Source organism: Podarcis liolepis (genome assembly GCF_965112155.1).
Source record: "Podarcis liolepis genome assembly, chromosome: 15".
Taxonomy (NCBI): Eukaryota; Metazoa; Chordata; class Lepidosauria; order Squamata; family Lacertidae; genus Podarcis; species Podarcis liolepis.
The window spans coordinates 25528833-25542703 of NC_139566.1; the positions used below are offsets into that span (position 1 = coordinate 25528833).

Here is a 13871-nt window from a genome sequence, read left to right on the forward strand (position 1 = left end):
GTGGGGTGGGCCCACATGGGGCTTGGGCCACGGAGACCTGGGTTGACATCCTCTGCTTGGCCGTGGATGGGCCTGCCATTCTCTTCCAGCTCAGACCCAGATTACTCGCATCCGTTGTTTCATTTATTTGTTCCTTTTTAAATGTTCAGAACTTTATTGTATACTATGTACTATACTATAGGGACACGGGTGGCACTGTGGGTTAAACCACAGAGCCTAGGACTTGCCGATCAGAAGGTCGGCAGTTTGAATCCCCACGACGGGGTGAGCTCCCGTTGCTCGGTCCCTGCTCCTGCCAACCTAGCAGTTCGAAAGCATGTCAAAGTCCAAGTAGATAAATAGGTACCACTCCGGCGGTAAGGTAAACAGCATTTCCGTGCGCTGCTCTGGTTCGCCAGAAGCGGCTTAGTCATGCTGACCACATGACCCGGAAGCTGTACGCCGGCTCCCTCGGCCAATAAAGCGAGATGAGCGCCGCAACCCCAGAGTCGGTCACGACTGGACCTAATGGTCAGGGGTCCCTTGTGTACTATACTATACATAGTATATGACGAGCTTAAAAAAATGTTTAAGTATAACTTTATAAAAAATACAGAAGCTTTTCTACTAGGGATAATGGACGCAGGTATAGCAAGGGAAGATCAGAATATATTCCTCTATGCCACAGGAGCGGCAGGGATCCTAATTGCTAAAAACTGGAAAAAAGAAATTGTGCCAACAAAAATGGAATGGCAAGACAAACTGTTAGAGTATATTGAACTGGCTAGATTAACAGAAGCAATTAGAGACCACACTAGACAAGAATTTCAAAAAGCATGGGGAAAATGCAGAGAATACTTCACAAAGCAGTGCCCTAAAATTCATACCTGGACTTGTTTCAATTAATGTCTACAGGAGACTTTGTGGATATTTAAGTTATAATTAGAAAAATCTTAATAATTATTCATAAAGGAAACAGCTTATAAGAAGTAAATAAGGATGCCAGAAACAGGAAAAAGGAAGTATTTTATTTGATTGTTTGTATTGTTGTATATTATGCTTGTTTGTTATGTTCATGTCTGATGGGGGTGGATTTCTGTGTTGGGGGGTGGGGGATTTGTGTTATGTTGTAAATAAAATTTCCAATAAAAATAAAAAAAGAAAGAAAGAACTTTATTGTATTAGTAAAATAGCAATCCAATAAGAAACAGAAAAGGGAAAAGGAAGGAAGGGAAACTTTACAGAACAAAAAAACTGGGTTCGCAGCCATTATCTCATAATACATTTAGTGTTTACAGCAGGCCTGCAACTTAACGCATATCTTTCTTACACAACTGCAACTTTAGATGGATCGTGAATAAAGAAATAGAAAGGGAGCAGGAGACTGTTGGATACGGAGATCTTGTGAGATCTTGTAGGGCCATCCACAGGATTTTCCTTTGTGGAAACAGCTTTTGAAGCCCGATACCTTGCTTGCAGGGCTCTGGGACTGTCGCACAAGATCTCACAGGGCTCTCTGAGATCTCGGATGGTGGGAGTGGTTCCAGGGATCCTTCTGACTTTGTGCAATTTTGACTTTGTGCACTGACCCCTGGAACATAACCCTTGCATAAGTTGTGGGCCTGCTGAACTGTTTTGCCAATCGCTTAGACCTAACACCATTGGGGTTTGTTTCTCCTTGGATTTCCCCTCACTCCAGGTGAGTCATCACCCTCCGGCCGCGGCCCATCATGTCTATTCCAAGCGAGGCTGGACACTGTGGCAGGAAATCACCATTGCCAGCAAATTCCGAGGCAAATACCTCTCCATCATGCCGCTGGGTAAGCACCTGCTCCCCAGGTAGAACGTTCTGTGTCCTCGGCAGTTAATCATTCATTGGCATAGATCATACAATCATAGGGTTGGAAGGGACCCTGAGGATCATCTAGCCCAAGCTTCCTCAAACTCGGTCCTCCAGATGTTTTGAGACTACAATTCCCATCATCCCTGACCACTGATCCTGCTAGCTAGGGATCATGGGAGTTGTAGGCCAAAAACACCTGGAAGGCCGAGTTTGAGGACGCCTAGTCCAACCCCCTGCGATGCAGGAATATGCAGCTGTCCCTTACGGGGATTGTACCTTCAACCTTGGCGTTATCCGCACCACGCTTAGGCCCATTGTTGTTGGGGAATTCCTTGTATCTCTAAGGCAGGGTTTCCCGAACTGTTTTTGGACTACAACTTCCATCTTCCCTAGCTAGCAGGACCAGTGGTCAGGGATGGTGGGAATTGTAGTCCAAAAACAACTGGAGACCCAAGTTTGGGAAACCCTGATCTAAGAGATCTCCTCCTCTATTTAAGAGCACCAAATCAATATAAAGATAGTGACAGTCTGGCAGTGCCCTTAGACTGCCTTGAGGTTCTCCCAAGGCCTTTCCATGTTCATGGCTGGCAGCAATTCAGCAGGTCATGGAACTGATTCTAAACCTGACAGAGGAGTTGACAACCTCAGCAGTGGGAGTTGGCTGGTAGAGGAAGGGATGCTCTGAGCCGTCTCCAAGTGCTGCTCCTCTCCCTCTAATCGCTGGTCCTAGTGATGGCTGCTAGAATCTTTGAGAAAGTGCCAAAGACCCCTTTCTAGATTGGCTTGTGCTGTCATGTCAGAGTTGGAACATGTGGGAATCTGTGGGGAAGGCCCTGTGGCACATGGATGGAGCCTTTGCAATGCATGCAGAAGGTCCCAGGCTCAGGCCCTGGCATCTCCAGGTAGGACTGGGAATGTCCTGCCCGAAACCCTGGGAAACTGCTGCCATTCAGTGGGTCCACAGATCTTGTTGGGACTTTTTTAAATTACCAAAGTCCGACCCCCCCCCCCGGAAGTGTAAATCTGGATCAAATTAGGGATAGGTGGGTGGGCTGGCATTTTGATGTCAACCATGTTGTGTGGACCCTGCCCAAAAAATGTGCCTGCGTGAGGATCCTATAATAAACACCCTCCCAGAAGCCCCCTTCATCCCCTTTCCCCTGTTATGTGAATCCTGCTGCCCAGGCATGATGGAATATTTAGTCCATCTCCATGGTGGGCAGTGAGCAAGCACATGATGTTCATCAGAAATCCCACCCCTTAATGAGAGGCCTTTGAAGAGCCTGTTGCCTGGATTAGATCAGAAGTCCATCTAGCCCAGCATCCTGTTCCCACTGTGGCCCGTGGGGCAAGCAGGACATAGAAGCAAGAGTGTCTCTTTTCTTCCCTGCAGGTTACATCCACTTGGAATTCCACTCCAGCGGCAACCACTACGTCTGGCAGAAGGTGACCTCCACCGTTCACAACATCATCGTGGGCAAGCTCTGGATCGACCAGGTCAGCTGAGCAAGAACTCCCCTAGCAGTCACTGTGGCGATCACACAGGGTCCCCGGACATTTCAAAGTCTATTGATTCCTGTGACACCACTTTATTTCTTGCTGCCACCACCCAGGCCCTACCTGGTACAATACTGAGTCCAGTCAGTTTATTGGAACATAAACTTCTGTTTATTTATTGCAGTTTAACAAGCGTGTGGTTTCATAAACAGTATTAGTCCATTACAATCATGGGGTGCCTATCCAGACCTATAACTTCCGCTACCTGCTTTCACTCACTAAACCACCTCTCAGATACAGTGGTACCTCGGGTTACATACGTTTCAGGTTACAGACTCCGCTAACCCAGAAATAGTGATTCAGGTTAAGAACTTTGCTTCAGGATGAGAACAGAAATCGTGCTCCGGCGGCGCAGTGGCAGCAGGAGGCCCCATTAGCCAAAGTGGTGCTTCAGGTTAAGAACAGTTTCAGGTTAAGTACGGACCTCCGGAACGAATTAAGTACTTAACCTGAGGTACCACTGTATTTACTTGTCTTCCTAGCCCCTAACTGTTCCTGACTCAGCTTATTTCACTACACTAACTCAACCTACCCACAGACTCTATCCCAATTCACTCCCACTCCAACCAACCACCCAACTCCCAACGAACTCTCCCTTCGCCCCTCCCAGAGCTGGTTTTATAGTCCCTCTGACTCCACCCCCTGGGTTCTGATTGGGTAGCCTGTTTAACTATTTCACCTCCAGCACTCTCCTATGTTAACATCACAGTCACGGGTAGTGGGAATTAATGGAAGAACACAAGAAGAGCTCGCTGGATCAAGCCAATGGCCCCTTTGGTCCAGCATCCTGTTCTCACAGTGACTAACTGGATGCCCCAATGGGCAGGATTTGAGCACAAGAGCTTTCTCCCCTCCTGTGGTTTCCAGCAACTGTCAATCAGGAGCACTGCTGACTCCAGCATAGCCATTGTGGCTGGTACCCACTTCTCTTCCATGAATTGGTCCAGTCCTCTTTGAAAGCCATCCAACCTGGTGGCGGTCCCTGGTGCCTCCCTGCAGGAGTGAGTTCCATAGTTTTAACTATGTACTGCACCAAGAATGGAGCCCATACTAGGGACAGTGGGTGGGCCTCCTTATATATACATTACTGAAGGCTTCCTGTGAGTCTTCTCACACATTGTGCATTCATGTGCTCCCCTGAAGGTGCAAAGAGTGAAAGCAGCAGCACATATTTGCAGGTGAGCGACAGAAAACAGGTACACTCTTTGGCAAGCTGAGATAGGGCACGGTGACTCCCTTCCGACTTTACCCTCGATGGCAAGCCCAGACTCGCTGCCACCAAATGTGTGAAATGGCCCAATAGACTTCCCATCCTGCAAGACAAATATCTGTTGCATCTGAGTAATTGGCCTCTCTTACTTCTATGTAGGAATGATTAAATATTTGTGGAAGCAGCCCTGTTGCAAGTTGATATATTATTGCTTTTAACTTAATAGAATTTACATGCACATCCTGTGTTTTAAACAGCTGCATTCAATCTTATTTTGGCACGTGTTTGGCGTTGCTTAAAAAAAGGCATGATTTAAAGCCCTTTTGTGGTTTAGACTAAGGTACATGGAGCTTTCAAGATACTCAGAGGTTAAGGTAAAGGTAAAGGGACCCCTGACCATTAGGTCCAGTTGTGACCGACTCTGGGGTTGTGGCGCTCATCTCGCTTTATTGGCCGCGGGAGCCGGCGTACAGCTTCCAGATCATGTGGCCAGCATGACTAAGCCCCTTTTGGCAAACCAGAGCAGCGCACGGAAATGCCATTTACCTTCCCGCCAGAGCGGTACCTATGTATCTACTTGCACTTTGAGGTGCTTTTGAACTGTTAGGTTGGCAGGAGCAGGGACCGGGCAACAGGAGCTCACCCCATCGCGGAGATTCGAACTGCCGACCTTCTGATCGGCACGTCCTAGGCTCTGTAGTTTAACCCACAGCGCCACCTGCGTTACCCCCATATTATTTTGAAAGTCGAGAAATCTCTCCTGAATTGCTGGTGGGGTAGATATGGAAGAAATGTAGAACTAATCTCTTTTCATTTTCTTTCCTCTCTTTTCCCCTAGTCTGGTGACATAGAAATCATCAACTACAAATCAAAAGACAAATGCCAACTGAAATTCACTCCCTACAGCTATTTCTCCAGAGATGTCCCCCGAAAGGTAGGCCTCCCCCCCCCACCCCTGAGAGATGCAGGGCTACTCTGCCTTTATACTGGGTGTGACTAACCTGTAGCCTTCTAGAATTCGTTGGACTCCAACTCCCATCATTCCCTGACCCCTGGCTGTCCTGGTTGAAGATTATGGGAGTTGGACCCTCAACAGCATCTCACAAGCCACAGGAAAGGACTTGGAATATCCACACAAGGGATGATGGTGGCAGAATGTAATCTTTGTCTGAAAAACAGACAAAAAGGGGTGCATGCTCTGAACTGCACATGTGACTCCATTGAAATACAGTGGCCTTTTATAAGATTGTCAAATAACATTTCAATGACCAGCACCCACCGAATTGACAAACAAGTTTATGGCAAGACTTGATGAACGGATCATCTGTTTCTGGGAGAGAGAGGGGGGAACTTTTATGTTCAGTTAGTTGAAAATTAAATAAAAAGTTCTATTTTAAAAGGGAAAAAGAAAACCAGAGAGCATAAGTTAGTTGAAACAGGGGTAGCCAACCTGGTGCCTTCTGGGTGTTGTGTTGGACTATAACTCCCATCATCCCTGACCACTGGCCCCATGCTGTTGGGATTTGATGGGAGTTGTAGTTCAGCAACATTTCGTGGGCACCACATAACGTCTGAACAAAAGCATACACATGTATTACAATAATAAAATTGAATCATCCGGTTTATAATTGCAATGGTCATTTCATGGCCAAAGACCCATCTAGTCCAAGATGCCCACAGGCTTCCCCCCTATAAAGTCCTTTATGGTCATCATCAATCTTTTCTCCATATGTAACCAGAGTCCGTTGGACAGTTCTAAGTGCTAGCAGAATAGCTAAATTGCAGCTAGGAAGCTAAATCCTGTGCAATATCTACTCTCTTCTTGAAATTAAAACAATGTCCAAACACCTGTTGATCTATTCAAAAGCTTTTACAGTGGTAGCTTGGTTGTCAAACTTAATCCGCTCCGGGAGTCCGTTCAACTCCCGGAACCATTCAAAAACCAAGGCTTGGCTGCAGGAGCTTCCTGTACCCAATCGGAAGCCGTGGAAGCCGCGTTGGATGTTCGTCTTCCGAAAAACATTTGCAAACTGAAACACTCACTTCCAGGTTTGCAGCGTTCAGGGGCCGATTTGTTCAGGAGCCAAGCCATTCAACAACCAAGGTACCACTGTACTTGCTGAACATAGAGCTAAAGAAGAATATATGCAAATTATTTACATTCACATGCTTATTCAAGCATCAGCTTAGTTTTTCTTAGTTGAAGATTACAGCTTCTTTACAGATTAAAACAAGCTGTGTCTTTCTCTCTTTCCAATACTTGCACTCAGCCTTAGGTCCATTACCCAGCTAGGCCACGCAGTTCCAACTGAGAGGTTTCCACTTTCTCCTTCTGGCAGACTTGTCCTTATTGCTTCTTGGGAGAACATCAACTTCTGTACTTCTGTCTGTCACATTCACACAGAAACAGCATCATTCCTCTCCTGTATTGCATTTAGAGAGAGAGTTATCTGATACAGTCTCTACTTCAATATTCAGGGAAATGCAGCAGTCACAGTCAAGTCACTCACAAAACAAAATGGAGAATGTAATAGGATGCTGCCCATGTGGCCAAAATTAGCCAATCACACGAGAGTTACTGGGGAATGTTCCAGAATTACACACACAGCAATGACATTCAAGCATTCCCAGTTTCGGTAAATTAAATCACTATACTTGGCAATAAAAACGTAAGAGTCCAATTGCCCGTCTAGTCCAGCTTCCTCACAGTGGGCAACCAGATCCCCTCATGGGAAGCCCTGACACGAATTCTACTCAATATTGATCCAGAGCAGATTCCAAAGTATAGTTAGCAGAGTAAACACGTTGCAGGATTCCCCAAAAATAAGACCAGAGGCAATTAATATTTCATCCAGCAGAGCTTTACTGATACTGAAGGCAAATGAGCATAATGGTCACACATCCAGTATATTCAGGATTGGCACTGTTCATAAGAAATCCAGTCTCGGCGGACTTAACTTAAACTTACAACTTACAATAACTTACAATAAGATTAAAACAGAACACCATATAGTTGGAAAGAAAGATAGAAAAGAATGAAACTCAGGCTCCTTCTGGCCGTATTATTACAGTGGTGCCTCGCAAGACGAAATTAATTCGTTCCGCAAGTCTCTTCGTCTTGCGAGTTTTTCGTCTTGCGATGCACGGTTTCCCATAGGAATGCATTGAAAATCAATTAATGCGTTCCTAGGGAAACCGCCTTCAGACCAGGTCCGGGGACAGTCTGTCCCCGGACCTCTTCTGAAGGCTGGGGGGGGGGACAAGGGCTTTTCTTCCCACCCCCAGCATTTTAAAAAACCCCGGGACAGCGGAGGACTTCTCCGCTGTCCGGGCGATCTTAAAATGCTGGCGGGCGGCATTTTAAAATCGCCCCGGGACAGCGGAGGACTTCTCCGCTGTCCGGGGCGATTTAAAAGCCCCTGGGAAGGCAGGCAGGGGGGACAAAGACTTTTGCCCCCCGCCAGCCTTCAGAAGAGGTCCTGGACCTCTTCTGAAGGCGGGTGGGGGGCGAAAGTCTTTGCTCCCCCCCGCCTGCCTTCAAAAGCCCTCCGGGACAGGCAGGCTGGGGGAAGCAAAGACTTTCGCCCCCCGCCCGCCTTCAGAAGGTGTTCCCTCCCCACCGCCCAGCTTCAGAGCACCGTTCCGAAGCCGGGCGGCGGCGGGAGGTGTTCCCTCCCCACCGCCCGGCTTCGGAGCACCGTTCCGAAGCCGGGCGGCGGCGGGAGGTGTTCCCGCCCCGCCGCCCGGCTTCGGAGCATCGTTCCGAAGCCGGGCGGCGGGGGCAGGTGTTCCCGCCCCACCGCCCGGCTTCGGAGGAGGTCCGAGGACAGTGGGGAAGACGCGCTGCGCTTCCCCGCTGTCCCTGAGATTTCCCTATGGGCTGTCGTCTTGCGAAGCAAGCCCATAGGGAAATTCGTTTTGCGAAGCGCCTCCAAAACGGAAAACCCTTTCGTCTAGCGGGTTTTCCGTCTTGCGAGGCGTTCGTCTTGCGGTGTACCACTGTATTGTAGTCAGTATGACCTTGACAGAAAGAGATAACAGAACCAGTTTAAGCCAGCTGTATTTAGCTTCTCTGAAGGAATAACCCAAACATCACAAACCTCCTGCTTGTTTCTTTCACATAGAGAGGCTTCCAAAAGCCTCTTGAATTAATTAGAATAGGAACAATCTCTACACGTCAGATCAATACTTTCTGTACCAAGAAATGCAAACTGACAAGCCCCACCAGCAGGATGTGGGCCTAAGAGCACTCTCACTCTAAAAAAAGCCTTCTTCAACCCAGTGCCCTCCAGATGTTGCTGGATTCTAACATTAATCAGCCCTAGCCAGCTTGTCTAATGGTCAGGGATGAAGGAAGTTGTGCTTTTAAACATCAGGAGGGAACCAAGTTGAGGAAGGTTGCTCTAGACCATGAGCTGGGTAGGACGCGGCTGCTGGCGGACATTGTGTCTCTACGGAGGGACTGTGAATCCTCAATGTTCCTTCCTAGGTGACAGGCCTAGTCATGGATGCGGAGGGCACAAGTCACTATGTCATGTCTGGCACGTGGGACGAGAAGATGGAGTGCTCCAAAATCGTGCAGAGCAGCCAAGGAAACGGCAGCTCAGAGGGCAAGGTGCCCAAAACCGTCTACCAGACGCTGTCCCCCAAGGTCCTGTGGCAGAAATACCCTCTTCCGTGAGTCTGCCCAACAGGGCTCGGGTGCCGCGGGTGTCGCCAAACCCACATGCCTGCGTATTTTAGGGGCTGGTGTAAGAATCACGTTTCCGTGGCTAGTGGGTCTGACAAACAGCAAACAATCTTGTCTCCAGATGTTTGCCTCTCCAGATGTTTGCCTCTCCAGATGTTGCCAAACAGCATCTCCCATCAGCCCCTGCAACCAATGGCGAGGGATGATGGGAGTTGTAGTTCAGCAACACCTGGAGGACCCCAGACTACCTATTATGCTGAGTCAGACCATTAGTCTTGTCTCTGTCGCTGCTCCCTAATCTGGCTGTTGGTGGTTCTGGGAGGTCGCTGGTACAGGTCATCCTTTTCAAGCACAGAGACCCAGAATTGAACTCTGGACCTGCTTACGTTCTGCCGCTGCAGGGCAGGGGGAGGGAGGGTGTAACAGGTGCAGAAATCCAAATGGCAGCCTGCCTGCCCTCGTTTTAACTTTCCGAAGTAGCATTTATATCCCACCTCTCCTCCGAAGAGTTGCAAGGCGGTGTGCCTGGGTTTTCCTTTCCATGTTTTTTCCCTCACAACAACCTTGCGAGGTAGGCACCCTTTTTATAATTCCCCAAGAGTTCTGTGGCAGCCCCTGTGGAATTCCTTCCTGGCGAGAGGTGCTCCTTGCACATTACAGAGCTTTTGTCATAAGCTGAAAACCGTTTTATCCTGACCTTTGACACATACACACAAAGAATATATAGGTAAAGGTAAAGGGACCCCTGACCATTAGGTCCAGTCGTGGTCGACTCTGGGGTTGCGGCGCTCATCTCGCTTTATTGGCCGAGGGAGCCGGTGTACAGCTTCCAGGTCATGTGACCAGCATGACTAAGCCGCTTCTGGCAAACCAGAGCAGCGCACGGAAACACCGATTACCTTCCCGCCGGAGCGGTACCTATTTATCTACTTGCACTTTGACGTGCTTTCGAACTGCTAGGTTGGCAGGAGCAGGGACCGAGCAATGGGAGCTCACCCCGTCGCAGGGATTCAAACCGCCGACCTTCTGATCGACAAATCCTAGGCTCTGTGGTTTAACCCACAGTGCCACCTGCGTCCCCCAAAGAATATATGCCCATCCTATTTGTCTGATTGCAAATTGTTTTAGCCAATTTTAAATATTGTATTTTTATAATGTTGTCACTTTCCCACTTGGACCTCATGGTGAAGGGCCAGTAAGAAAACCAGGAAATATTAGTAAGCAGCTGTACAGGCCAAGAGGCAGTAACTGGCCCAAGGTCACCTGCCAGAGAGCTTTGTGGTTTAGTGTGTGTTTGAACCCTTGTCTCTCGTGGCCTAAGCCCCACGCCCTAAGGTACTCTAGTCACTATTATTATTTACTAAGTATATTAGGTGGGGTTTTTGCCATGGCCACTCAAAGTGACTTAGAGTATTTTAAGCAATATTAAAAAACAACAACCATACATACAACCATGAAAACCAGCATTAAAAAAATCTAAAATATAATCTTGTTTGTTTGCTTTTAACTACATTAAAGCATCTCGCCTGTGCAAAAATGCCATAGATAATTAAAAGCCAAGGCCTGGTGAAAAGAGAATGCTTTTGTCTGGTGCCTAAGGATATGTAGCAGTGGCACCCGGCGAGTCTCCCTGGGGAGAGCATTCCCACAAGCAGGAAGCCACATTGAAACGGCCCGTTTTTGGGTTTCCACACTATGCTCATAACTATCTTGGCACGATTGCGCACCACTGGGGCCTGATCCCTTGGGAAGTTCTTTCTGTGTCAGTTGAAGTGCAGCTGCATGTGATCAGTTAATCACGTGCAAAAATGCCACCGCATGTTTTTATTTTATTTAATTTATTGAATTTATATACCGCCCTGTACCTGGAGGTCTCAGGGCAGTTCACAGAAAAGATCACAATATATAAAATAAAAATAAAAACAATACCCCCCTCCCCCGCAAAAAAGAGTCACATTTTTAAAATGGCATAGGATGTCCATCAGGTCAACCAAAGGCCTGGTTAAAAAGGAATGTGTTTGCCTGGCACCTAAAGGTGTATAACGAAGGCGTCAGGCGCACTTCCCTGGGAAGAGCATTCCACAGACGGGGAGCCACTGCAGAGAAGGCCCCGTTCTCGTGTTGCCACCCTCTGGATCTCTTGAGGAGGAGGCACACGAAGAAGGGCCTCAGAAGATGATCTCAGGTTCATATGGAAAGAGGCGGTCCTTGAGGTATTGCGGTCCGGAGCCGTTTAAGGCTTTATAGATCAAAACCAGCACTTTGAATTGGGTCCAGAAACTAATCGGTAGCCAGTGCAGTCGGACCAGGATCGGTGTAATATGCTAAATCCATCTTGAGCAACCATCTTGCTGAGTTCTGCACGAGCTAAAGTTTCTGAACCGTCTTCAGAGGCAGCCCTACGTATAACACATTGCAGTAATCTAACTTTGAAGTTACCAGAGCATAGACAACAGTATTTGGCTATCCCTGTTATGGTCTTAGCCGTGGGAAGTGGACTTCAGATGGCCAAACACCTAAGCCCGTTCATGCAATGGACACACGCTCTTTCTTAAACCGGCCATGGGTCTTCCTCCTGCAGGGAGAACGCTGAAAACATGTACTTCTTCTCCAACCTGGCTTTGACGCTGAACGAGCCCGAGGAGAGGATAGCCCCCACGGACAGCCGCCAGAGGCCTGACCAGCGGCTCATGGAGAACGGCAAGTGGGACGAAGCCAACGCAGAGAAGCAGCGGCTGGAAGAGAAACAGCGGGCTGTGCGGCGCAAGCGGGAGGCAGAGGCGGCAGAGGCCCTGGAGGAAGGTACGGATCACTGGCCACTCTGGGCGGCTTCCAATCAAGTGTTAAAAAGAATACAGCATTAAATATTAAAAACCTCCCTAAACAGGGCTGCCTTCAGATGTCTTTTAAAAAGAAGATAGCTGCTTATTTCCTTCACATCTGAAGGGAGGGCGTTCCACAGGGCGGGCGCCACTGCTGAGAAGGCCCTCTGTCTGGTTCCCTGTAACCTCACTTCTCGCAATGAGGGAACCGCCAGAAGGCCCTCGGCGCTGGATCTCAGTGTCTGGGCTGAACGATGAGGGTGGAGACGCTCCTTCAGGTATACAGGACCAAGGCCATTTAGGGCTTTAAAGGTCAGCACCAACACTTTGAATTGTGCTTGGAAACATACTGGGAGCCAATGTAGGTTTTTCAGGACCACTGTTATGTGGTCTCAGTGGCTGCTTCCAGTCCCAGCCGCATTCTGGATTCGCTGTAGTTTCTGGGTCACTTTCAAAGGTAGCTCCACATAGAGGGTACTGCAGTAGTCCAAGTGGGAGATAACCAGAGCATGTACCCCTCTGGCAAAACAGTGCACAGGCAAATTTGTTGGACTACAAGTCCCATTGGCCTCAGCCATGCATCAACCGGTCATGCTGGCCAGGGCTGATGGCAGCTGGTAATCCAAAACATTTGGAGGGCACCAGGTTGCTATTAATGGAAGACCCACATAGCAACCAGCCGTGGAAAAAATGGGCCACACATATAGAAAGGAATTGAGGAACCCAAGGATTAGATTGCATCACAAGTCAATGGCCCCGAGAATGGAGCATGTGGTTTGGGTTTTCATCAAGGGTTGACCTGTCTGTTGCGTCATCATCCTGTGTTGTGCCATCATCCTGTGAAACCCTTTAGAATCCTAGTGCATTCTTGTGGCGAATGGGGTACAGCTCAGTGCCAATGAAGGTGATCGTTGGAAGATGCAGGACAGATAAAAAAGAAAGTCATCCTTTAAGCAGCGCATAGTTGAAACTATGAAACTCCCTCCCACAGGAGGCAGGGCTGGCCCCCAACTTGGGTGCCTTTAAAAGAGGATTGGACACATTCATGGAGGAGGGGGCTGTTGGTGGCTCCTAGCCTGTGCGTTTTTTCTTTAAAAAATGTTTAGGGCTACTCTCATTTTGACTCAAGAAAATCACCATTTTATAGTTCAAATCAGGAAAAATAAATACGGTAAACGGACAAAAGTACAGAGAACATGCATTACCTCATATTACACAGCTGACAGCTCACAGAAACTTCCACATTGGCATGAGATTGTGTGCACTAACATCTTCCCGGTTCCTCTGCTTGCTGTTGGTGTCCGTTACCAGATATCCTTTCAAAAACCATGAATTTTCATACACTGAAGGCTTAAACAAAGGGGAGGGCCTACCAATTATAGAAACGTTAAGTTGGCTACAGTGTCTAAATGCATTCCACACTGCTTCACACATTAAACGCCCGCTTCTGTCCGAGACTCAGGAAACACCATGACAGAAAATGAGGCCACCATCGGGGGTAACAACGGAACTGGCGATTCACTGTGCTAGAAACTAAAACTGTTAATTTTTTTAGTATCTTCTCCCGTTAGATTCACAAAATGTTTAGGGGTATGCGTACCCCTGTGTCGTTGTCCCCCCTTAAAAAAACCACTGCTCCTAGCCATGATGGACGTCCTCTGCCCCCACAGATGGAGGCAGCGATGCTTCTGAATGCCAGTTGCTGGAGACCATAAGAAGGAGAAATGTGCTCTGGTCCTGGCTTCCCACAGGCACCTGGTTGGCCACTGC

General features: G+C 48.1%; 1 protein-coding gene across 11 annotated transcripts in view; it reads left to right on the forward strand.

Moving 5' to 3' along the window:
- The window catches only part of OSBP2 (oxysterol binding protein 2), a gene marked incomplete at its 5' end in the record, with an annotated part of 155889 nt that overhangs the window by 137289 nt on the left and 4729 nt on the right, over nt 1-13871 (forward strand). For all 11 annotated transcript variants that reach the window (XM_083478548.1, XM_083478551.1, XM_083478553.1 and 8 more), the window contains 5 exons: nt 1679-1799; nt 3216-3319; nt 5428-5523; nt 9079-9266; nt 11861-12081. In XM_083478548.1, the coding sequence (XP_083334674.1) occupies nt 1679-1799; nt 3216-3319; nt 5428-5523; nt 9079-9266; nt 11861-12081 (730 nt within the window). The remainder of the gene's footprint in view (nt 1-1678; nt 1800-3215; nt 3320-5427; nt 5524-9078; nt 9267-11860; nt 12082-13871) is intronic.